At 34.5% G+C, this 27,187-nt stretch overlaps 2 protein-coding genes across 2 annotated transcripts in view; one reads left to right on the top strand and one right to left on the bottom strand.

The window, feature by feature from the left end:
• The first annotated feature begins 410 nt into the window (after positions 1–410).
• On the top strand, positions 411–4,740 carry LOC120274764. Its single transcript, XM_039281301.1, has 3 exons — positions 411–1,236; positions 1,339–2,086; positions 2,684–4,740. The coding sequence occupies exons 1-3, from the start codon at positions 411–413 to the stop codon at positions 4,578–4,580; spliced, it is 3,471 nt and encodes a 1,156-aa protein (XP_039137235.1). The 3' UTR covers positions 4,581–4,740.
• A 6,469-nt stretch (positions 4,741–11,209) lies between these two features.
• LOC120274775 (caffeic acid 3-O-methyltransferase-like) overlaps positions 11,210–27,187 on the bottom strand; it is a 17,640-nt gene continuing 1,662 nt past the window's right edge. The window contains exons 2-5 of the mRNA XM_039281313.1: positions 12,676–12,774; positions 12,158–12,432; positions 11,487–11,551; positions 11,210–11,311 (exon numbers count right to left, since the gene is read on the bottom strand). Coding sequence (XP_039137247.1) covers positions 11,210–11,311; positions 11,487–11,551; positions 12,158–12,432; positions 12,676–12,774 — 541 coding nt within the window. The remainder of the gene's footprint in view (positions 11,312–11,486; positions 11,552–12,157; positions 12,433–12,675; positions 12,775–27,187) is intronic.

Here is a 27,187-nt window from a genome sequence, read left to right on the forward strand (position 1 = left end):
TGGTTTATGGAGGGAGCTGTGGAATTGAAATGGAAAGCTAGGATTTAATCATCAAGGTTTGGGTGTCTAAGTTCGAGGCAATAGTTTATCTTGTTTGTATCTGGTTAATTGAGTCCTTGTTTGTGTGTTTAGTCAAAGGAGGCCATGTGGGTTGTCAGGTCCTTGGTAAAGGGGTTATGTATGATGAGATAATGTAAGGAGACATGTGAATGGCTGTGTGAGTGTGAGATTGTTTTCCTGAGTTTCTCTGAATCTCTGGTTGCTGTTTATCTTCTTCCTTGTCTGATAGTTCATTTAATCTCCATATTGTTGTTCTTTGATATTTATCTGGTTGATTGTTGCCATCAAAGTGGTATCAGAGCCCGGTTCAAGAAGTTCAAAAGCAAGAAGGAGCCCCACTCTTGTTCAGGATGGCTTCAAGTAGCAGTTCATCTGGTTATTCTGGTTTGTCTCATCCTTTAGTGCCTCAGTTCAGTGGAGAAGATTATGATCACTGGAGTATCATGATGAAGACTTTATTTCGCTGCAATAGTTTATGGGAAGTGGTTGAAAAAGGTTTCTCTGAAGAAGAAGCAAAGGTAGAAGGAAATAGACAGAAGGATGCTCATGCCTTATTTCTTATTCAGCAGGGTGTACAACGTTCCTTGTTTTCTAGAATTGCAGCTGCCAACACTGCAAAGGAAGCATGGGATGCTCTTAAAATCCAATTTCAAGGAAGTCCAAAGATCATGGCGTTGAGAATCCAAGCTTTGAGGCAATCCTTCGAGAATTTACACAAAAAAGAGAATGAAGGAATTCAGGCATATATTGCTAGAGTTACTGATTTGGTTAATCAGATGAAAGGGTTAGGAGATCAAATATCTGAATCTCTTGTTGTTGGGAAAGTTCTTAGAAGCCTGGGTCCCAAATACAATTTCATAGTTGCAGCAATTGGTGAAGCTAAGGATCTTACAAAATTAACTATGGATGAGTTAGCTGGCTCACTTCAAGCTCATGAAAATTTGTTGTTAAGTCAAGATGATGTGTCTGTTGAGAAGGTTCTTGTAAGTAACTCAGAAGACAAAACTCTCATCATGAAGGGAGAATCAACTAGCAGTGAGGATTGGCATTTCAATCGTGGGAGAGGCAGGAGCTTCTCAAGAGGAAGGGGAAGGAATTATGGCAGAAGCAGAGGCAGATTTAGTAATGATGTTACCACAGAGAGTAATCAAAGAAGTAATTCTGCAGATCAAAGTGGTTAATTAAACTATCAGAGGCCTGCTAGAGGTAATTTGAGAAATGTACAGTATTATCACTGTAAAAAATTTGGTCATATTCAGTCAAATTGTTGGTATAAAGACAGGAATATAGGAGAAAGCTCAAGCTCTAGTGGTGGTAAGAATACTGATGCAGAATTTGGAGGTCTCTTCATGGTGCATACTGAAATTCGTTCACCACATCCTTCAATTTGGTTGCTTGATAGTGGCTGTTCCAGTCATATGACAGGAAGGAAGGAATTATTTTTCAAATTAGATGAGAATCAAAGGCATGTGGTCAAACTGGGAGATAATAAAGAAATGCAGGTGGCTGGGAAAGGATCTGTTGCAGTGACTACTCAGATTGGTGAAACAAAATTGATACATAATGTCCAATATGTGCCCAATTTAGCTCATAACCTACTTAGTGTAGGTCAATTAATTGCTAATGGTTATCAGTTGATATTTGAAAAGAGGAGGTGCAGAATTATTGACGAAAAGGCTGGTATTCAATTGATGGTTGTGAATCAGAACAAAAATAATTTATTTCCAATTGAATTTTCACAAATTGGGCAAACAAATGCTGCTATATCAGACAGTGGAAATTCTCAATTATGGCATGATAGATATGGTCATCTGAATTTCGAAAGTCTACAAGTGCTGCATCATAAACAAATGGTTATTGGACTGCCTGAGGTGAAACAGTTCAGCTGTTGTGAATCTTGTATTTTTGGCAAGTTATCAAGACAACCATTTTATTCTGGAAAGTCTTGGAGAGCCAAAGAAAGGTTACAATTGGTGCATTCTGATCTATGTGGCCCCATGCAAGTAGATTCACTTGGAGGATCCAGGTACTTCTTGCTGTTCATTGACGATTTTAGTAGAATGAGTTGGGTTTATTTTGTTAAAAATAAATCATAAGTGTTTGCCTGCTTCAAAAAATTTCTGGTTCTAGTTGAAAGACAATCTAGTCTAAAATTAAAAGTGTTAAGAACAGATAGAGGAGGTGAATACATGTCCAATCAATTTAAACAGTTTTGTGAAAATTATGGAATCAATCATGAATTCACAGCACCTTATTCCCCTCAGCAAAATGGTGTTGCTGAGAGGAAAAATAGAACATTAGTGGAGAAAGCCAGGAGCATGCTAAATAACAAGCACTTACAAACTAATTTCTGGGCTGAAGCTATATCAACTGCTGTTTATTTAACCAATTTGTCTCCAACTAAGGCAATTTTGGATAGAACTCCATATGAGGCTTGGTTTGGAAATAAACCCAGGGTTTCACATTTGAAAATCTTTGGTTGCATTACTTATACAAAAATTCCAACACAGAATTTACAGAAGTTTGATGTTAGAGCTCAAAAATGCATCTTTGTTGGTTACTGTCATGATTCTAAAGCTTACAGACTGTTTGATCCTCTTACTGGAAAAATTATTATTAGCAGGGATGTCAGGTTTGATGAACAGAAACATTGGGAGTGGGAATCAGAAAATTCATCTTCTCACAGAATTATCTCATCAAGTGTACCAATTGTTGGTAACAGTTCTGGCAATAACTTAGCAGATGGCAGTAGAGTTATAGATACTACAAGGGAATCAGATTCAACAAGCAACAGTGATACAGAAGTGCAAAGTGCATCAAGTAATGATCAAAGTGAAGACAGTCCACCAGCAAAAATTAGAACACTCAGAGAAATTTATGAGAATTGTTCTTTTGTTTTAAATGTTTCTGATCCAGTAACTTATGAAGAAGCTCAGAGAATTCCAGAATGGAGAGAGGCAATGAATGCTGAATTATCTTCTATTAATAGAAACCATACTTGGGAATTAATTTCTCCACCACCAGGAAAGAAAATAATAGGGGTAAAATGGATCTTCAAAAGAAAATACAAAGCAAATGGTGAAGTCGACAAATGCAAAGCTAGATTGGTTGCTAAAGGTTACACACAAGAATATGGTGTTGACTATGAAGAAATATTTGCTCCTGTGGCAAGAATGGATACTATCAGACTTCTAATTGCTCTGGCAGCTCACAAGAATTGGGCAATTTTCCAATTGGACATAAAATCTGCATTCTTGAATGGGGAAATTGAAGAAGAAGTTTATGTTGAACAACCTAAGGGATATGTAATTCAGGGAAAAGAACAAATGGTTTATAAATTGCACAAAGCTCTCTATGGATTAAAACAAGCTCCAAGAGCCTGGTATGGAAAATTTGATGCATATTTACAGCAACAAGGGTTCAAGAGAAGCATGACAGAACATACTTTATATACGAAGGTTGGAGAAAAGGAAGAAATGATCATAGTTTGCATATATGTTGATGATGTGATTTATATGAGTCCTTCTCTTGAAATGATGAATAGATTCAAAGATGATATGAAGAGAAATTTTGAAATGACTGATTTGGGTTTACTCTCTTATTTCTTGGGCTTGGAGATTAAACAAGACACATTAGGAATTCATGTGTCACAGAAGAAGTATATAGAAGATCTGCTTAAAAGCTTTAATATGTTCAACTGTAAGCCATCTTCCACACCTTTGTGTACCAATGCAAAATTGAATCTATTTGATGAAGCAGAACCAGCAGATATCACTGCATACAGAAAGCTGATTGGAAAATTAATTTATGTGACTCAATCTAGACCTGACATAGCTTTTTCAGTTAATTTGCTTTCTAGGTTTATGCATCAACCTACAAGAAATCAATATGGAGCTGCAAAGCAAATTCTTAGATATTTAGCAGGATCTATGGATTTTGGAATTTACTATGAAAGAGGAAATGAATGCAAATTAATGTGCTACTCTGACAGTGATTGGGGTGGAAATCTGGTTGATAGGAAAAGCACAACAGGGGCTGCATTCACATTTGGATCAGGTATTGTTTCTTGGATATCAAAAAAACAAGAAATAGTTACATTGTCTTCAACTGAAGCAGAATATGTTGCTTTATGTGGAGCATGTTGTCAAAGCTTATGGCTCAAAAGAATTTTATCAGACTGTGGAGAAATTTTTGATGATCCAATCCCAATATGGTGTGATAACAGATCCTGTATTGCAATTGCAAAAAATCCGGTGCTTCACGGGAGAACAAAACACATTGATGTGAAATATCATTTCATTCGTGAACTTGTGACAGAGAATTCAATTCAATTATTGTTTTGTAATACTGAAGAACAGTTAGCTGACATATTTACAAAATGTGTTGATGCTAAGAAGCTTTACAAGTTCAGAGATCTTCTGGGTATATGTAGTCTTCAATCAAGGGGAAGAAATGTTGGAGTGACTGAAGACATCAAGGATACTGAAATTCAGAATGAACTGAAGAAGCTGAAGAAGTGAAATAGTTGGTTTATGGAGGGAACTGTGGAATTGAAATGGAAAGCTAGGATTTAATCATCAAGGTTTGGGTGTCTAAGTTCGAGGCAATAGTTTATCTTGTTTGTATCTGGTTAATTGAGTCCTTGTTTGTGTGTTTAGTCAAAGGAGGCCATGTGGGTTGTCGGGGTCCTTGGTAAAGGGGTTATGTATGATGAGATAATGTAAGGAGACATGTGAATGGGTCGTGTGAGTGTGAGATTGTTTTCACGAGTTTCTCCGAATCTCGGTTCTTTGCTCATCTTCTTCCTTGTCTGATAGTTCATTTAATCTTCATATTGTTGTTCTTTGATCTTTATCTAGTTGATTGTTGCCATCACCATGGATGTTTTTTGAGGAAGAGGAGCGGGGCGAACCCACTAGAGACTCTAGGGGCGTGCACAAGCCTCGGTGGAACAAATGGGGATGGGGCCGCGCTCATATGGGCGCTGGTACCACCAGTACACAACCACTATTCATAACTCCCAGAAATGTGCCTTCAGCCGTGAATCGAACTCTCACTACTCGATGAGAGCTCTATCGGTGACCCGTGTACCAATAGACCCGAAGATCCTTGGTGTGCCCCATGGATGTTGCACAGCAAGTGTTTGTGTTCATTCTTAAGAGAGAGAGAATTTGTGGTTAGTATTAGAATGAGTGTCTTGTTTGGCCTTGGTTTTTGGTAGATTTTATAGTGAACAATTACATATGAAATTCTTATATGACGGTTTTACAATTTTTTTTTAAAATTAAAATTAAAATTTTAAGATAACTAGCTAATACAAAGATTATGAAAGACTAATTTTTTATATGATGTGTCTTGCCAAAAAAACAAGTTTGAATTTCAGCTCACATAAATCGAGAGTATAAATGTGTTGAACTATTAACTCCACTCTCATGTGTATCTCCGAATAACTTGTTCACATTTTATTTAAAAAAAATAATTTTGATGGTGTACTTAGGGAAATAATTAAATTCTTATTCTGGGTGTCCTGATATGAATGACAAGTATAATTTTTGAAATTCTATTATAAATTTTAATTGTGACATAATATTATTTGTTATTTTAACTAGTTTTTATTTTTTTTATTTTAAATTCATACATTATTCAAGAGAAAAAGATAATGAAAAAGAATGATTACAAATACTAAAGGACTCATAACCTAGCGTCATTTTTCTTGATGTGAAAATGAGGGTGAGATATTTAAAAATTTCAAATTCAAAACTCTTTAGAAGCATTGGTGGTAACTGATCAGTGGTTGTGAGTGCAGGCTCGTAACCCAAATCCTCTCATCACTAGCTAAGGGTGTATGGGCTAGATAACTAATTTTCGGTTCGTATGCACGCTCTTGATATATATAATGATTGTTGCTATAATAAAAAAATAATTACAAATAATAAAATTATAGATGTAGAACGACAACACAACCATAAATAAAAAAAATTCTGAACCATACAATTTTTTATATTTATTGGTCACAACAACTTTTATTTGTTCAATGACAAAAGTTATCAATTTTTTTTCGAAGAAAATATAATATTTTAATTTTTTTCAATAATAAAAGTTAACCTAGCTTTTGACGAAGGAAAAAAAAACATTTTATAATGTTTGTTGCTTAAAGTAAATTTTAATTATGATGTTATCCCAAACCAATCATTGCATTCCTTTTTTTAACTCTTGGGAAAGATGACATAAGGAGACATATTAGGTTAATTGTTTCTATGTTAAATTTGATTTAATTAAGCACTTTTCTTTTTCGTTTCCATGTGTATTTCATTTTTAAAAAATATATTAATATTTTTTATCTTATAGTTTTTTTTTACAAAGACGACAAGCTCTACTCCTATAATGGGGTGTCAAGAGACAGACAAATACGGAGGTGCACTAGTTGCAGTGGCTTAATAACCCTTTAAAAATTTATTAACTTGGTCAAATGTCACATGGGGCAATTAGATTCCTATCATGTGTACGCTTGGAAGATATTTCAGGAATCAAACCAAGTTAAAAAATTCTCATGCCCTGCAACTCTGGAGGGGAAGAAAACGACATTCTCTCACAGGGGATCTATAAATAATGAATGAATAGTATCACTACAGTATTCATGCAGTATCTACTGTATATGTACAATACTGTAGCAGTAATATAGACTCAGAGATTTGACCTTGGTCAGCTCATACATTCATTATCCAAGTAATATACCACTACACTAAGGGTGTGTTTGTTTGGGTGTATTTGGTTTTACATGTAAAACCAAATACTTTACTTTATGAAATTCATTGTTTGTTTGAGTGTATTTGCAAATCCTGATGTAATTGGGATTACATCACAATAGGTTTTTTGGTGTATTTGGTTTTACGCCCAAATTGGGCGTAAAACCAAATCCTGAGAGTTGAAAACCAATGTATATATATACATACATGCATACATACACATACACATACATATACATTTATATATTTATATAAACATATACAGGTGCTTTTACACATATACATATACATACTCATATACATATATGTATATATACATATACTTATACATATATATACATACATATATATTCATATATGTATATATACACATACACACACATATATATATATATACTCATATACATATTTTTACACATATACATATATATATACCCATATATGTATATGTATATATGCACATACATATACATATACATATACTTATATAGATATATATACTTGTATACATATACATATATGTATATGTATATGCATATACTTATACAGCTATATATATACTTATATACGTATATGTATATACATATACATACATACATATACATATACTTATACAGACATGTATTTATATACATATATGTATATACATATACATACACACATATACATGTACTTATACAGATATATATATACTCATATACATATATGTATATATACACATATATACATATATTTATACATATATACTCATATACATATATATACATATATGCATATATACACACACATATACACATGCATTTTCCAATTACAGATTTACAAATCCTTTCAAACAAACATAAAATTTTATAATACAGTAATTTCAATTACATCTAACCAAACACAAGATTTGACTGCACTGTATTTTGAAAACCAAGTATTTTTAATTACATTGTAATTAGAAATCCACTGTATTTAGAATTACATCCAACCAAACGCCCCCTAAGTAGTGGTTGTTATCTTATAGTTTTTCAAGGTTCTTGATTATGGCAGAAAATTCATCACATTCCAAAGTTTGACTGTTTGATATATATATATATATATATATATATATATATATATATAAAAGATAAATGCATAAATGGATTTCCAAATCCTAAAGCTATCTTTCCAACATATTTTTCCAACTATTGCACAAATCTTCCACGAAGACATGGACCAGAAGTCTTGGACCAAATTTAAGAATTATTATAAATAAATACCAAAGAAGAACACTGCATTTCACATGCTGCTCCATTCCATAGTCATCCATAAATTCATTGAAAAAAATATCCAAAATCCTGACTACCACTCTCTAGGTTTAAAAACATAATGTAGAAAGTGGAAAATATCAATCAATCAATTTGGAGATCCTTAGGTCTTCCGCCAGCTAGATTTCTTCTGTTTTTCTCCCTCTCATGGAACCACGTGAGAGGACCAAGGGGTATGATTCTTAGATGGAATAAGGGTTTTTTTTGTTCGACTGCGGAGTTCATATACTAAAATAATAGAGTTTTCTGGTTTTGCACCATAGTCTATGGTCCTACTAATAGATAGCGGAATTCATATACTAAAATAATAGAGTTTTCTGGTTTTGCACCATAGTCTATGGTCCTACTAATAGATAGCGGAATTCATATACTAAAATAATAGAGTTTTCTGGTTTTGCACCATAGTCTATGGTCCTACTAATAGATAGTTCAAAAATGAGTTTCTAATAGATAGTTCAAAAATGAGTTTGGAATGAAATTAGGATTAGTAATTAATGTTGAAAATATAGTTCCACATCGGTTGTGTAATAGAAGTGTAATGAATTTATATATAGGGGTTGAGTTACCCATATAGAACTCACTAGTATAAAATATAAAATCTAACAATTAATATCCAAAATTGACTATTTTGGGTGATTTGTGATGATTTCAATAGCACTTTCTCAACCTCAAGATAAGAACAGTATATGCCAAATTTAGCTAAATATTAATCCACTATGCTCAAAACCTTTCAAGGGACTTGAATCTCATCGAACCACGTACCTATTACTGGAAAATGATATTTACCTTGATTAATGGCCGTTTTGATCATACGTGCCTATTCTACGTGAATACTTATAGACCCATATGTATGGGTTTGAATTTCTAAGACTAGTTACAACTATAAATATATATTAGTGGATTTCAAAATTCACCATTACATATATGTTGCTAACTTTAATCTTGTTATGACATATTCACTGTGAATTTTAGTTTCGGCAACCCATATCTTTTAATAAATTAAGTTTAGTATTTGATTTTTTTAATATGTGAGATTAATTTAAATAAAACCTAAATGTGTGCTGAGATCTCGAAGAAGAAATTTATATGGATCAACCCGAAGGGTATGTGATTTCTAACAACAAGCATAAGGTATGCAAACTTATGAAATCTTTATATGGGCTCAAACAAGCACCAAAACAATGGCATGACAAATTTAATCATGTTTTAGTTTCCAATGGTTATTTTATAAATGAATCTGATAAATGTATCTACAGCAAATTTTCTAACAATGTGGGTGTTATAATTTGTTTATATGTAGATGACATGCTTATTTTTGGTACTTCATTAGAAATAGTAGTTGAGACAAAGAATTTTCTTGCATCTAAATTTGACATGAAGGACATGGGTGAAGCACATTTTATTCTTGGAATTAAAATTTCTAAATCAGATGATGGAATAATGCTTTCACAAGAAAATTATGTTGAAAAAGTATTAAAGAAATATAATCAATTTAATTGCAAACCTGTCTCAACTCCATATAATAGTGCTTTTCATTTAAGGAAGAATAAAGGGGTTAGTGTTTCTCAAAATGAATATGCACAAGTAATTGGTAGTTTAATGTATTTGATGAACTGTACTCGTCTTGATATTGCTTATGCAGTTTGCAGATTGAGCAGATATACACATAGTCCAAATAAGGATCATTGGATTGTCCTAATCAGGATATTAAAATATTTGAAAGGAACTATTAATTTTGAACTAATGTATTATGGTTTTCCTGTAATACTTGAAGGGTATAGTGATGCTAACTGGATTTCAGATTCAGATGAAACAAAGTCAACTAGTGGATTTATTTTCACTTTAGGAGGGCTCGCAGTTGTCTTGAAGTCTTCAAAACAAACTTGCACAAAGAAAATCAACAATGAAGTCTAATTTGTTGCACTTGAGAAAACAGCATCAAGCGTAGTGGATTAGGAATTTCCTCACGATGTTCCCCTTTGGATGAAACCAGCCCTCTCGGCTTTCAATTCATTGTGATAGCATGATGGCTGCTATGTACAGAGCCAAGAATAAATCATATAATGGTAAGAGTAGGCATATACGTCTAAGACATAATATTGTGAGGCAATTGCTTGAAGATGGAGTGATATCGCTAAACTATGTAATATCAGAGGTAAATCTGGCTGATCCTTTAACTAAAGCACTAGGTAGAAAATTGGTGTGTCAGACATCGAGGGGAATGGGATTGTTGCCTATAACAAAATTTAACAATGATAGTCACCCAACCTGTGTAATTGGTAAATCCAAGAAATAGATTCATATGGGTAAAAACAAGTCATTGGTTGTTTGGAGATACACTATCTATTTCTTATCCCTTCCTATGGTTTATAGTGTAATTGCAATGTAGAGAGGATGAATTTGATTCTTAATGAATTCCATAGTTCAATTTTGAATGGTGTATTTAATTGCAATTTTACACCTGATGGATTCACCTATATAAGTGTAAAAGTGGGGCCGCTTTCTATGAAAAACTCAGGCAAGTTTTTCTAGAGCACTTATGAATTCCAGGCTTTTGGCGCATGGCCGAAAGGTGCCAACCCGATTAGAGTTACTCAGATTTCAAGAAGGTAATGTGATTTAGGCCCACATTTGTTTCAAAACATTCCCACTAAAAGTTTAGTATCACATTTCCTACCTACAAGAACTTCATCCACTTTATATATAGTACTATTCATTATTCTTTAACATTGCTTTAGTGGTTATGCTCTCTTATGCGCAAGCGCAGGGGGGGTGCAAATTTCAGGGTTTGGATCCGAAAATTAGCTTAGAAATTCTGAACTCACGTAGCTGCATGGTGCGGACACGAATGCACCAGATTTAGTGGGTGCAGTCACGTAATGGGTTTTTACCTTTTTACCCCTTTCATCATATTTAATTTTTTGCGCCTTTTCCCGTGTTCAGTTCAGGCCGTGGCTCTTCGCCTTTCGCCGTGCCTCTTCGAGAACTGCCCGTTCTCGAACCTCTTCGTCTTCCGCGCCCCTCTGCCTTGCCGCCTGTCCACTGATAATAAAACCTGATCCATCTCCAAAATTGTTTTTTACTTTTTCCCTTCCTCTTCCTCTTTTCCCTTAATCATAAATCTGAGTGCTCGTTGGTTTCTCTATTCTGGTGCGCGACCAGAGAACCTGATTGTTGAATCCTGGAGAACAACGCCGTCTGTGATTTCTTGTCGCACTGCAAAAAGGAGGCGAATTTGTTCTTAAGGACAGTGTTCTTGCACGCCTCAGTCTTCCTATTCTGTCATCCCGTTCCTGCTTCTGCTCCAACAACAAACTAGATTTTTTCCAACAAGTGGTTGATCTATTATTTTTTTAATGGATAAAAACTAATTAATTAATAAATAACAAACCTTCATGAAGATGCCATCACCAGTTGGGACACTTTCAAACATGTCTCCACCTACAAACTCCACTCCTGCACGTAAACAACCACAAACAATTTTTAATATATATTTATGCATAGTTTCTAAAGATATATAGAAAATTAATAACTATAAGTTAAATAAGGTCAAGATTAACCTTGAATGGCTCTTGCTTTAGAGACCACATGAAGTAAATCAAAGTTGATGGCTTTAATGTGTGGGTACTTGGTGTCACGGGAGTTTTTAGTGTGGCAACCAAAACACACAACCGCGCCGCACTTTTGCTCCTCACAAGTCAGCCTGCTCCTAATCGGTGAAGAAAGCTCTCACCAGCCCAAGGACACGCACAAAGGTTACAAGTCCAAAACTCTCTATTGATGAATGGAAGCTATTACAACCAAAGCCAAGGTTACAAGTCTTCTCCTCTCCACCTCACTTCTCTAAGTGAGAAACTCCTCTCCTCTCTTCTTCTCCAAGAATGATAGTGGAAATGAGAAAATGAAGAATGAATGAATGAAATGAAGGAGGGGGAGAGTTTATATAGCCAACTTCTTGGAATCCCATCCAAGAGCAACGAGACGAACGTCGTTCGAGATGTTCCCGTTCCAAGAGCTAAATGCCGGACGGAATTTTTCTCCAAAGGCAAACAAACGAACAACGTTCATATTTGTCGGGTCCCGACATCCATCCATGCTCCCCATTGGCTATAATGTGTCTCCCGCCTGTCAACAGCGCCAGATAATCACTGTTCATCCGCCCGGGGATGTCTCGGTACCATAACCGGCCTACCGAGAGACTGTCTCCGCATGTACGCGTCTGCTTGTACAAGATACGAAGGCTTGATGTCTTGGCTTCAATTGAGCGGGTCGCTACTCCGCTCTCGGAGAAGATGATCTGATCATGTCCTAGTAGATTTGACCGCTCAGAGTGAAATCTGAAAATCGGTCTAAAGAGATGAGATAACCCCTCCTAGACCTATTTAGCCTTGTCACATCCGCGCCAAAAGACGTGACGCCAAAAGTCCTATAACACTTGGATAGTATGATGGAAAGAATGCCACCATGATCACCACCCACATCCACAAGCACATTAATGCTCTCAAATCCATTGTAGTTTTCAAGCATCATTTTCATGAACATGGTGGTCTGGCTTAACATGGTTTCGTTGAATAACTCACTGAAATGGGGGGTCTTTGTCCTCATGCTCATAAATTGTCATTCCATGAGCCTTTATTAATGGGACACTCCCATCCAACACGGCATGCTTGATATTTGCCCTTGCATGTGTAGAATATTAAGTAAAAATCTCATTTTTAATCAACTTGCAGAATTAATATTCTTTATAAATAGATATGGTTTTTTTTCTTGATGATAAATTGATAATTATCTCTATTTTGTCTAAAAACTATTTATTTGAAATAACAATTTTCTTTTGGTTATTGAAATAATTAATTTTTTTTTATAAAGATATAAAAATAACAAAAATATTCTTTTCCATAAAAAAATAGTAAACTAAAAAATTCTTTAAATTCATTAGCACAAGTTATATATATATGAAATTAATAAAAATATTACTTTTAACTGTTTAAATGTTTTTACAACTTTTTAAAAATTTCAATAATAATTTTTTTAATCAATTCACTGTGGTTGACATCCTTGTACATACAATTTTCGAAAGAAAACGAAACAGAACTACATAAGGTTCTCTTTTAAGAAATAAAGAAATTTTGAGCTCACATCCATGTCACACACACATCATCTTCCCCATCTCATTGAATCTTTATTTTGAACCAAAACAATTGAAAATTATAAAAAATATATAATCACTATTATTAAAAATTATTTATTATATTTCTCACTTAATTTATTTTTATTTATTTTAATAATTTCTCGACCTTCTCTCATTCCTCGAGTAGAGAGGGGAATGAAAAATATTGCAATGGTGACATATATATATATATATTGTATTTATCTGTCAATGCTTTACAGTGATGCATTAGCAAGAGTGGAGCCATAGAGACTCCATCTTTATCCTTAGTGAAGAACTTGCAAATCGGGCTCAATCCATAGCGCCTCTTGCTCTCCCCAACCTCCTCGCAAGTCACCACTTTGTGCGCGCCCAAGAACCGAAGCATTCTGTCGAGTCCTGTTAAATATTGACTTGATATCTTTGAGATGAAGCCAAATCTTGATCTCTTTTTATCCAACGGTCTAGATTCTCTATTGTTTATATAAGGTTATGTTTGTTGGGTGTTGTGTAACAAGAAAAAAGAGAGAAAAATAGAGAGAGTGAATTCTCTCAGTATTTGGAAAGTGGAAAAGAGTGAGAGGTGTAGAGGCATGGTTCTACTTGATCTCATTAAAAGCGAAAGGTATAAGACCCTTTGAGGCGTAAGACTAGTTCTTGAGAACTAGTAATCCTCTTGTGGCTTTTATGCCCTATTTGTTAGTATTCTTGTACTCTTGCACTCTTGTTATTCCCCATGATATAGTGAAACATTGTTCTCCGTCGATGTGAGACATTGTGTCCAGCAAACCACGTTAAATTGGTGTCTCTTGGTTTATTCTTGTGAGATTGGTTTAGTATGTTATCGCTGCATTGCCCATTCGTTTATGTGCTGATTCTTTAGATATTGTGATATCGCATCAGTGTTGAAATCAATTGCATCACTATTTCCGTTCCTCACATGCAACAAGTACTTCGTGGGCGTCAGGGTTGCTGGTTTGGATCTTAGACGCGATCTCTTCCAATGAGAGCAGAGCGCCGGACCCAGCTGCTGCCATGACCTCTAGCACGTCCAACTCGATCATGGCCTTCATCGTCATCAGCAAAGCGATGCCGCAGCCGATGTCCATGGCGTCGGAGAATGCTAGTATGTCCTCCATTGATGTTTTGCACGGGAGATGTTTGTGTTTATTCCCAAGAGAATAGAGTTCGTGGGTTCTTGTTAGAGATGTGTTGTTTGGCCTTGGATTATGGTGCTTTTATAGTGAAATTATATATTATAATTTTGTGTGAAAATTAAATTTATTATTTATTGTTTTATTTGTAATTGAGAACTGTTTGATGATTAAACACCCAAGAAAATCTCGCCTTTGATTATCAACAGTGTAATAGACTTTTATTTTATTTTATTCTAGTTAAAAAAAATGTTAGTGCACCGTAATAAAAATAATAAAATAATATAAAAAATTTAAAGTTAAATGGTATAATGTGGAAAGAGCCAAAGCCACTTAATTTAAATAGTTAATAGTACTAAAAAAAATTTCTTGTGTGATATGTAAAATTGTGAGAGTTTAAATTTTTGTGATATGTAAAATTGTGAGAGTTTAAATTTTTGTTGGAGTAATTAATTCATAGATAATATTATAACTCACACTCACTCATGATAGAGGCATATGTTTGTCTTTTTTTTAAATAATAATAATAATAATAATAATAATAATAATAAAATGATATGGAAAGAGACAATGAGACGTAATGTAGTGCAATTAATATACATTTATTGTCTAATTATGATTACTAATTTAAAAATTAAACTTTAAGCATATAAAATTACAATATTGAGATTTTAAATTTGGGTTTTTTTTTAATATTATGTACTAGTAAAACATATATTATGTTTGGATTTTGAATACAGAAGAGTTAAATTCAAATTTGTACTCTATTCACTTAAATTTTGATCTTTTATTTTAACTTATCTTAAACTTAAATAATGTTTTTAAAATATATCTTATGAAAATTATATGAATCAGCTACTTGTTGAAGACTCGCAAATTATTATCAGTTAAAAAGGATGAAAGTTTCAATAATATGATGATAGTGCACAACTAATGATCAGAAAAAAAATATATTTAAGCATAAAGGATTGTTCACTTTATAATAAAAATTATTTTAATATTTTCCAAATTTTATTATTTTCAAAATATTTGTTATTATAGAAAAAAATTATTTTTAATATTTTTACAAATTTTTATTATTTTTCAAAAATATTTGTTATTATAGAAAAATTATTTTAATATTTTCCAAATTTTATTATTTTCAAAATATTTGTTATTATAGAAAAATTATTTTAATATTTTCCAAATTTTATTATTTTCAAAATATTTGTTATTATAGAAAAATTATTTTAATATTTTCCAAATTTTATTATTGTTCACTCTATTTATTGTTGTTGTGATCTTGTAGCGGTTGTACCCGCAAATTTGAGTAATTATATTTGTTGTATTTATGTATTTGGACATGTAGATGATGTAAAGTTGTAAAATATGATTTGTAAGTTTGATTTGGTTTTTTTGAGGCGTCGGGTTTCAGGTTAAAAAGTAATTTTTAAGCGATGGGTGCTCACATTCTACTCGGTGGAAGGGGTGGGTGTGACATCTTTTTGAGTATCGAGTGCTGAGGTTGAGATATCCCCAGTTTGGTAGAGATCACGGGTTGTGATCTGAGCATAAGTTTAGAAGTCATGTCTAGACTTGGAGAGTTAGTAGTGATTAGACATAAAGTTAAGGGCCCAGTAGAAGTATTTAGAGTCTCCAATCTGATTAAAACCTAAGTTGCATATTAGGATTGAGGACTGATAGTAGATTTTGACATTTGAGACAAAGAGCTGAGTAGTGTACTGTGATCAGGATCATGTGTTGAGATATTTGTCGGAATTGGTTTTATTCAAAATGAGTTAACTTAAAGATGCCAAAGAAAGGTGTTTGGCATGCTCTTTATTGACTGATACATAGTGATTTGCAGTGTGATTATTTACTATTGAGCAGATTTGTAGGAAGAGAAACAGGTCTTGGAACAAGTAAATGAAATTCAGTGACATCAGATGCATACATGCTAAGAAATTTCGAGGACGAAATTTTCTTAAGGGGGAAGGATTGTAATACCCTGAACCTGTGGATAATTGTTGGAAAAATATATTCAGGGTATTACTACAGTTGCAGTAAGATTTTTGTACAGAGTAATTTTGGTGAGAAACCCAAGTGGAAAGAACAAAGACTTAAATGTAAAAGTTTTTAAAAGATTTTGGGTTAAAGAGTAATAGGAAAAAGGATTGATGTGAAATGTTTCTGGAAACCAAGGACTGGAAGGTAAGATGGAAGGGATCTTTTTGAAATATTGTGTTATAATCCAGGAACCATTGGATAATTTGAAAGGACCGTTTGAGAATACTATTTCATAATTCAGGGACCATTGGTGAGTTTTCCAGGGATGGTTTTGTAAGAAATTATATTTTGAGGGACTAAAAGTGAATTTCGGCTGAAACCTTAAGTTGGAGAAAACTCTAGAATTTGAAGGTTCATCTTCTTCTCCCTTCATCTGCTACAGTAACCCGAGAGGAAAAAATAAAAATAAAAATGATGAATGCTTGAAGTTATTTGGAAAAATCTTGTATTTGAGTTGAAATGGCTTGAAATGAATGATGATGATGATGATGATGATTAAGATGTTAATGATGATGGTTGGATTGAATTGGTTGAGTTAGCCAAGTTGATTTGGTTGGATCAAACCAAGTTAGAATTGATTTGGTTGAGTTGAATTGAATTGATTGAGTTGGGTTTGATTTGGTTGAGTTGAATTGAATTGATTGAGTTGAGTTTGATTTAGTTTAAAAAGTCCATTTTAATTGAATTGGAATTGGGTTTGGATGAGAATTGAAGTGGTTGGGTTTAATTGAATTGATCTGGTCTGGGTTTGATCAAATCAAGTTGAGTGTGGTTGGACTTGAATGGTTTGGTTGAATTAAATTGGTTGAAGGTTATTTGGGTTTGGTTTGGATGTTGGGCTAAGGGTTTTGGGCCGAACCAAGTTGGTTCAACAGAATTTGTATAAGAATTGAGTTGGTTCAAGGCTGGTTCAGTGAAATTGAGTTTGGTTCAGTGAATTTGATCTTGGTTCAGCGGAATTGAGGTTGTTTCAGAATGGTCTAGCCAAATTGAGTTGGCTTAAGTGCAATTGGAGACCAATTTGATTATGCAAGGTCAGGTTTGAACCGATTGGAGTGAGTGGGCCAATAGAGAGTCTATTATTGTTTATTGTATTTTATTTTGGGTTTAAATGTGTTATTTATTTTTTTATTATATTATTACATTAGGGTGTTGTTCGGTCTTGGGAGGGAGTTCAGGGTCTAGCAAGGAACCCAAGGACACCGAGTGAGTTGGTAGTGGCTATTATTTTTAAATAATTAATTTATTATTATTATTTTTGAAATAACTGCTTTTAATAGCTAGTATTTTTGGAAATAAATGTTTAAGTATTTCATTTTTATCATGTTTAATTTCAGTATAAAGATCGAAATATACTTATATTTATTTTTCCTACGATGTGCCATGAAAACCGTATTGATACATCAGTTTTGTATAATTATACATATTTGTGAATAGTGGAAATACATGTATATGTGATTTAATTATTCAATTCATGTATTTAATTTTTTTATGGGTATATATGCTTTGATTTGGAGTGATTTGCGAAACCATGTGAGCATATTAAAAATGTTTTATCGGCATTGTTAGTGGAATTGGTTTCCCTTCCTGGTATAGGAATGGTATCGTGGATCTGGGCTTTACTGGTATTATGCATTGTTATACTTTTGGCATTGGCTTTGTGGAAAATAATGGTTATTTCCGTGATGTGAATACTTGTCCTGGATAATGATCCTGTGATATGATTTATACCCGATTGTATTATTCTGTATCTACTTGATGGTTTTGGACGGTGATGGCAGGGCTAAGGCCCGACCTCTGCGATGAGTGGGTCCCCCAGGGCCCGACCTTTAGAGGTGGCGTGGTGGACTCGAGTATTGATTTCTACGAGGGCGGTTCGGTGGGAGCGGAGAGCCACGGTCGGATATTCATCGGGTAGCAGGGGTCAGCGACCCAGGTGAACCGATTGGTCAGCGTTAAGGACATGAGTTCCTTGCGACTGCTCGAATGTTATACCCAGTGTTCTCGTAGATTACTATAGCCCATTTCTATAGATTTTTCGACCCGTTCTTGTAGCGACTGATCCTGTAGCAAGCCCGGTTACATAGCGACTTGTTCTGTAGAAAGCTTTGGTTTTGATAGAGGCTGTCTCTATGTAGCACCCGATTCTTGTAGCTGACCCGAAAGATTTTTCCCTTAAAACATTTCTTCTTCTTCTTTTTCTTCTTCTCTTCTTCTTTCCTTGTCTTGGCGAACCTTCCCATTTTCTTATTTTTTTCCGGTGAAGTTTTTCCGTGAACCAAGCATCCTATCTCTTCCTCCTTCACCATTGAGCTTGGTAAGCATAGATTTATGGTTTTTATACCGTATTTATTCTTGTATTTTTCCTTGTTTTTAGTTTTTTTCAAAACCTAGAATTTCTCCATGGATTTGCATGTTTATAGGTTTAAATTGAAGCCATTGAATTGTTGATCTTGTGTGAGAATGTTGTAGAAGAAAATTTGTGATTTAGAGTTGTAAATTGGGAGAAAAACCATAGTATAGGGCTCGGTTTTCTTGTAGCAAGTCAATTTACTGTAGCACCGGGGAATATTTAGTTGTTTCTTTGATTTCTTTGGATTAGATTGAAGCTAAAAACCCCTAGGAATTCATTGGTAACCTTTAAACCTAGTTTTTGAGCTAATCTTAGGATCGAATTAGGGTGGTTTGTTAGAAAACTTAGGGTTTTTCTTGTTTGTTTTGTTTTTTGCTAATTTTTTTGTGGTGTTTTGTTATGCTTTGGCAAGGAGAAGAAGTCTTGGCTCGAGGCAAAGACTTAGCCGAGGAGTAGCTGCGAGGAAGATAAATTGCCGATCCTGTGAGTGGAATTATTTAGCATAGCTTTATTAGAAGAATGCCAATAGCTATATATATATATATATATATGCATTTCATGTTTTAAGTAAGTTTTTATTGATTTATACTTGTTTGGTAATTTGGTGAATGATAATTATTGTTGAGGCAAATCTTGGATGTCTCTTTTTGGCTTTTTGTTTTGTTATCGTGGAAATTGTGATTGATATATGTATCCATGAGTTTGTGAAATCTTTATTTTTTGTTTGAAACTTGAGTTTTTGTTATGGAAAATCTTTGATTTGGTGAAATCCTAGGCTTGAAAGCAAATTTTTGGATTGTTGAAAGGAAAAGGATTTCCATGTTGTTGCTTGTGTTGGGACTTGCAAATTATTTTTGTGTTAAAAAGTTTGGGCTTTGCTTATGTGTTTATCTTGTCCTCGTGCAAATGGCGAGGTATTCTTGATTATGATCATGGATGGATATTGTACTCGAGTGGAGTTGTATTTTTATTGTGGTGATTGTTTTGGTGATATCCCTCTGCGGTAGGGCGGTCTTCCGAGCCCGACCCTATTGAGGTGGCGTGTCGGCCGGCTGATTACTACGAGGGCGGTTCGGTGGGAGTGTAGAGCCACGGCTGGATATTCATCGGGTGGCGGAGTCACTAGCCGGTGAGCCCCTGATGGGTCAACGTCAAGGGCATGAGTACCTTGGCGGCTCCGAACCTAGCCATGGCCCGCAGCGAAGGTTTAGAGAGTTTTTCTAGAACCATGTTATGTTGGGTGAGTGTTGGGTATTGTGTTTATTTATTTCAAACCCATGATATTTTTGTTGTTTTACTTGTATTTAAAAACCATGCTTTATGATTTTTTTGTGTTGTAAACCCTAGTTGGGGTAAAAAGAGTTTTTCTTGGTATTATTATGTTTTTTTAATTCTCTTGAAGGCTTCTATTATATGTAATAATGTTTCTAAACTTGTATCACTTTGGTAAAAGCATTTATTTTTGATGATTCATTATTATTATTTTTTTCTTTGTTGGTGTATTTTTTTACGCTAAGGTTGTGCTAACCTCCCTCACTGAGTAACTTGAGTTACCCATCCCTCTTTCTTCCTCGAGCTATTGCGGGTAGTAGGTGTGACCAGTGTGGCGGCGTCTTTGGGCATTTACTACTATTCTATCATCTATTGTATTTCCTTCAGTTCATGTATGTTGTTGTTGTCATGGAACATGTTATAAGACCTATGGATCCACTAGTGTGTAGAAAACTTGTTGCATGGTTTAGTATTTAAATACTCTTAAACTTCTGTGTATTACCATTTCCTACTGTTGTTAGGGTGTTTCCCTGTGTATTTTTGTGAACCTCTATATTTTCTGTATCCTATTGTTGTTGTTGTTGTTGTTGTTGTTGTTGTTGTTATTCTTGTCGTTTGTGTAACATTGTTTTTTTCTATTCTATATCTGCGATATGTATATTGTTGAATTCAGGGTGTGTTGATTAGCCTTGCGGCATCCACGAGGGTTGAGTGGCGGGGTATCCCTCCTCGGGATTCTGCGGCGATTGTCGCGTCCCGTGGGCCCGCGGGTCGGGCGTGACACTCGAACCCTAGCCGCGCCACGGCGAAGGTTTAGAGAGTTTTCTAGACCATGTTATCTTTGGGTGAGTGTTGGGTATTGCTTTATTTTTGAATTTGAGAGTTATGTTATTTTTGAATTGTGATGAGGCGGGTCTCTCACAAAATTTGTGTTTTCTGAGAAAATCAAATTGATGTTGATTTATGTTGAATTTATGTTTCAAGAGTTCTTTAAATATTGTATTTTGCTAGAATTATGGTATTTTGGAAAAGTTGGAAAATTATTTGAGCAGTTGGTATTTATGTACTTTATATACACTGTATTTAAGTATTTGAAATTATTAAGCCACAACCGACCAACTGAATGTGCTGTAGCTGCAGGAGCAGGACCCTAGATTGCCTAATTGAGTATAGAGTTAGTCGGGGTTGAGTTCAGGATTGCAGTGGGTCCCCTTCCTTTCTTTTTATTTATTGTTGTTGTGATCTTGTAGCGGTTGTACCCGCAAATTTGAGTAATTATATTTGTTGTATTTATGTATTTGGACCTGTAGATGATGTAAAGTTGTAAAATATGATTTGTAAGTTTGATTTGGTTTTTGAGAGGCGTCAGTTTCCAGTTAAAAAGTAATTTTTAACTGATGGGTGCCACATTTACCTCGGTGGAAGGGGTGGGTGTGACATATGTCACTTTGACATTCTCTTAAATGAGGGGCGCTTGTCACCTATTAGTTTAAAAAAAAAAGAAAAGTGTATATCCACTTCCGATCAATGTTTAAAAAATGGACTAGTCATCGGACTGATTAATTTATTGGTTAGCCGTTAGCGGTTGAACTGTTTTCAACTGCCTGATTCAAGTGCTTTTGCTCATTTTTAAAATAAATGGATTTTTAAAAAAATCATAAAAATTAGAAATGAAAAATTCACTATTAATTCTCTTAGGAGTTGCTATGAGTAGTTGTCATCTTATCCTAAATCGGTAGGATATCCTTGATAAACTGAATACAAAAATCATATAATAAAAAAAAAGTAATAATTCTATTAAAGTTTATTGCCATGTTCATATTCGTGATCTCAAACATAATGCATCCAAACCCCTTAATGAAAAAAAAGAAAAGACTATTTTGCAGCTAAAGACTCCGACATAACAAATCTTTAGTATTCCATTCAGTTCATCAAGCGCTTTCTCAACTTCTTAAATGCCAGATCAGTGAATCTTGGCATTCAGGTCGGCTCACGCTCAGCTCCATGAGTGACCCTTTTTTGTTAACTCTTGGTGGACTTCGTCATCTCAGTCGCCGTCTGGGTCTTACACCCATGTGCTTTCAACAGTGTTTTTTTACTCTTGTCTGTTGTGTTTCTAGGATTGTCACACCGTTGGTGTTGCACTCCTTTTAACCTGTTTGTCTTTGTTGTTTCTGGTTTTAGTTTTTATGTTCATTTTCTTTTTTGTTGTTAGTTTATTTGTGTTGTTTGTTCGCTGTTTGCTATTCTAGTTTTTCTAATAAATTTGTGGTTTATCCACCTTATTAAAAATAAATAAATTATCTTTTAAACATCCTTGGAAAGAGAAAGTTGTGTGGTTCCCAATCCTGAACTACATGGAATGGTTTTTTTTTTTGTTTTTTATTATTTTAATTTTCCACAAAATCATTGGAGTTAATTATGAACCTTTTTTTTTAATTAAAAAAAATCCTTAAAGACGAAGATATTATTAAAATGAGTGATAGATAGAAGATCCTCTCCTATCATTCAATAAATAACAACAAACAAATGGAAAACTCAAATGTCATCCTCTTATCTCTACCCAAATCAATGTTTTATGATAAAATGCATCAATGTTTTATTGATGTATGTATGGAAGAGAAGAGAACTAGCTAGGTCAAGGTTGGGGAGCCGTTTGGAAGCAAGGAGGGAAGGATGGTGAGACATGAAATGTGTCACATTGTTCAAGGATGAGATTCAGGAGAAGAAATGAGATTGGGATTTAGGAGTTTTGGAGGCCTAAAAATGAAGTTTCTAGTTTTTAGAACATTGCTTTTTAACCGAGGTAACCAGTCTAACAGGTTCATCGGTTTCTAGTTTGACCCGGTTCAATAATAGCTCACTAAATAAATGGTTTTATTAAAATTATTGGATTGGAATATTGGTGACTAGTTCCCTGATGAAAAAGCTGATTCAGTCTGATTTTTAAAATACCAGACCGGACTGGTGACCTGTTCTTGGTTGAATTGGTTGATTAGGAAGATCAGGTGTGGTCTTTAAAACATTATTGTAATAAATTGCTTACTTTCTAATAAATTTTATTGTAATAATTTCCAAAATTTATAATTTTCAAAAATATGAAACATAGTCAAACGTGTACAACTAACGTAAAAACCTAGAAATTAGTACTTTAAAAAAACTTTAATATTATTTGAGATCATAGTCAAATGTGTACAACTAACATAACAATATTATTAAAAAAAATTGTTTATTTTCTAATAAATTTTATTGTAATAATTTCCAAAATTTATAATTTTCAAAAATATGTGAATATGATTAAAAAAATTCATCAAATCAAAGTCCGGCAAAAGGGGGTTTAATCCCTTAATTAATCCTTCTAACTAGGTAAGCATGCCCTTTTGGTCCCCCTATTCTAATTTGGCCCACAAAAATCCCTCTATTTTTCAGTTTGGGAAATGTTGGTCCACTCCTGCCATTAACGGAGGTTGGTTTCTCCGTCCAATATTGTCAACGTGACATTTTTAAAAATTAAAATTATATTAAACCGTTTTAAAATATCTAGAAAACAGATAAGCCTCAAATTAACAAAATCTTAAGTTATTGGATCCCGTTCCAAAATCAAACCCGGATTCGAATTCATTTCACTTCATCATCTTCATTTACTTTCCCTTTTCATCATCTTCCTTTCTCCACTTCCCCTCTTCATCATCAACCCCGGCAACAACCGACACCATTTTTCGGTTCACGGCCACAACCTTCCATGCAAAGACTGGAGGATATCCAACCATTCACGTCACCAACCCGGACATGTAAGATGAAAAAGATGACAAGAAAGAACAAAATTGAAGTCACTGCATAAAGTTTCACAGGCCACTGAGCACTGAGCCAATCATGATCCGGACAAAATCATGTCATATTAACATTAATAAATCTCATTAATAACAATACCAACCACCAACACTAAAAATAAACATAATATCTACAGTTTGTGATACAAAAAGAACCAAGTTACTTAGTATCATCATCTCAATCATTTTCATCAATCAAAGAAACCATCTCTCTACCAACCACCAACACTAAAAATAAACATAATATCTTTTAATTTTCCTGCGTTTTGTATAAATCAGTTTACCTCCACATATGAAGTAATATTACCATGTTCTGTTGTTGGAGTTGGTTCATGATCTATACCATCATTATTAAACTGCACAATCACAATGCGAAAATTTTAAGTTTTATACAAGCAAATATTTAACCTTACATGTAGTAAAATTACTCACCAATGAAGTTCTTCTTGGACAACAAAGCTCTGTTATGCCCTTCCGTATGGCATATGCTGCACTTAAATACCCTTCCTTCCCTGGACAACTTTGTCTTCCTCTTGGTTTTGGGTTCCAATGGCTCCCTTCTTTGTTTTGTTGTAGGCCTGCCAGGCATCCTTCTTGCTATGGGAGGCAACAAGGAGCTTTCTACACTTATTGGCCAGAATGTTCTACCCCTCACTGGATTAACTACATAGGCATATGTCTTCAGATACATGTCCTTCTTGGGCTAATTAGAGACATAATTAAGTGGATCTGTTCCTGCAAAAGCAATGGCTGTAAGAGAATGTTGGCAAGGAACTCCTGTTTTTTGCCATTTTCCACAAGAGCACACTTGATCTGCCAGGACAATAAGAAACCCCTCTTTTCATGTAGTATCACATTATCCCAGTACACCTCATGGGATGCACCCCCATTCCATTAGACCTGCCATTTAGCACTCCTTTCTTATTCTTTTTCAATTTTTTTTTAACTATGCTAGGACCACAATCACACCTCTATTTCTTGGTATACTCTCTTTTTATGACTATCTTGGTCATTACATATTGCCTAATATCCTCTAGCAAACTAATAATTGGTTTACTCCTAGATTCAAGAATGACACCATTAAATGCTTCACACATATTGTTATCAACTACCTCACATTTAACAATCTTAGTAAAAAAGGCTTGACACCAACTTGAAAGTGGCCATTTCTCCATCAATTCCTCTGTAGCACTCTCTCCTCCTGGAAGTTTACACATTTGATCTAATTGTTTCTGCATCTCAGGTTGGCTAGTACACCTTACAACATTCCAGAATTTAATTTGGAGGTCCTTGCCTTGGTGTCTTTTCCCCCATCTAGTGTAAATTTGTCCTACACACATTCTATGCTCAATCATTGGTAGAAGATCATTCACTGCATGTATTAATCCCTGCAAAACAGAATTTGTAAATGTTGTGCCATTTAATATAAAAATGACAATTGAAGTGTTCTGTGTATACCTTTTGCATATCACTGACCAATGCCCATCTAAGCCAATCAATAATCCCAAGATCAGACTTCAACAAATCAATAAACTATGCCCATATGTCATTTGTCTCCTTTTGCACAACTTGCAATTGGGTACATTTGGTTATTTGCATCCGTTCCTACAACCAACAATAATTGTCCCTTCATCATACCTTTTAGGAAACACCCATCCAAACCTATGATCCTTCTGCAACCCCTAGTGAATCCCTCTTTGATAGCTGCCAAGCATATGTACATTCTTTGGAAAATTGGTAATTCATTTTGGTGCTGCCTTTTAGACTCAACAATCACATTAGATCCAGGATTTGTTGCCTTCAACTCCATTGCATATTTATTTATCACACCAAAATCCTCCCTAAACTGTTGTTCAATTTTGTTCAGCACTAGATCCCTAGCATTTCTGTATACTTTATTGGTGATGAAGACTCCTAATTCTTTCCTGACTATTCCCTCAGATGTCTAGGCCTAATGAAAGGCATGACAGTGATGATCTCACCAAACCTTTTAGCTACAACAGGAGATGTTACCCTCCTGTTTTTTGTAACTCCAAGTAAGCATGAGTGTTTTAATTCATAATGTTTGACAACAAACATTTTTTATCACTGCACCAAGAACATAAGATCAACCATTTGCACTTTGTAGCAGAACATGTGGCCCTAATCCTCCTTCAATCATTTTTGAGGTACTTGAACTTAAACCCTCTGCTTGTTGAATGTTCAACCAGCTCATTTTTGAACTGCTTCAAATCCTTGAATCTTAAGTCTAGAAAGAAATCATCTAGTTTTTTGCTTGGGTCAAACACCCTCCTACTAGATCTATGCCTTCTTGCGTCATCTCCTACGAAACCCTCACTTGTGTCTTCATAACTAGCAGGATTTGAAGACTGTAAATACTCAGTCTCATGACCATGCACCTTACCAATGTCTGCACCCTTTTTAACACTGTCTTGGTCATCTTCATTTTTTCATGCAACCTGGTTTTCGTCACCACAATCATCACTGTTTTCTCCAATTTCTTTCTTTCTGAATTGTCTTTTTGAACTCAACATACCTTTTCACCTTATCCCTAGCCTCCTGTATCTCCTCATCAGCATCTGAGTTGTATTATATAAATGGGACATCAACTAATGTCTCATCATTATCTTTTCCTGACTCATAGCCATTGTCACTGAGAATGTCATGGTCAGCATCCAGATTAACAGTATTAATTTCGCCTATTCTATTGCAACCTCTACTAGAATACCTAGCAATGCTTCTAGCAGGGAATTTCGAATATTTGCATATGATGTCTCAACATATACATCTGTTGTCCCATGTTTTGCTGACATTTCTGATAAGCCAACAATTCCTACATCATCACTAATATTATGTAGTGTTCCCCCATCATCCAAATAGAATAATTCCATATGTTTTTTAATATCATATCCTAGGTCTTTGAGATCTCTCAATAAATCCCACTGACATACTTTATCAGGGTCCTGAACAAACTCATCCATTTTCCCACCAATATAATTGACCTCTTCTTCCATTGACAGGGACCCTCCATGGTGATACCTTATAGTGCACTCATTAAATCCAACCATTCTATGTTGTAAATAAAAAAAAAAAAAAAATCTAAACTTAAGACCACCATACAACAAACTATAAGTGTACAATAGAGACGTCTTGTTTGTTTACTTTCTATAACACAACAAACAAACATAAATATGGAAACACAAAAAAAATGGATTATGTATAGCATACTACAATGACTTGATCATGTGCATTTTCATCATAAAGACCAAACAATCAAATTCATAGCTT

Source organism: Dioscorea cayenensis, chromosome 2, assembly GCF_009730915.1.
Source record: "Dioscorea cayenensis subsp. rotundata cultivar TDr96_F1 chromosome 2, TDr96_F1_v2_PseudoChromosome.rev07_lg8_w22 25.fasta, whole genome shotgun sequence".
Lineage (NCBI taxonomy): Eukaryota > Viridiplantae > Streptophyta > Magnoliopsida > Dioscoreales > Dioscoreaceae > Dioscorea > Dioscorea cayenensis.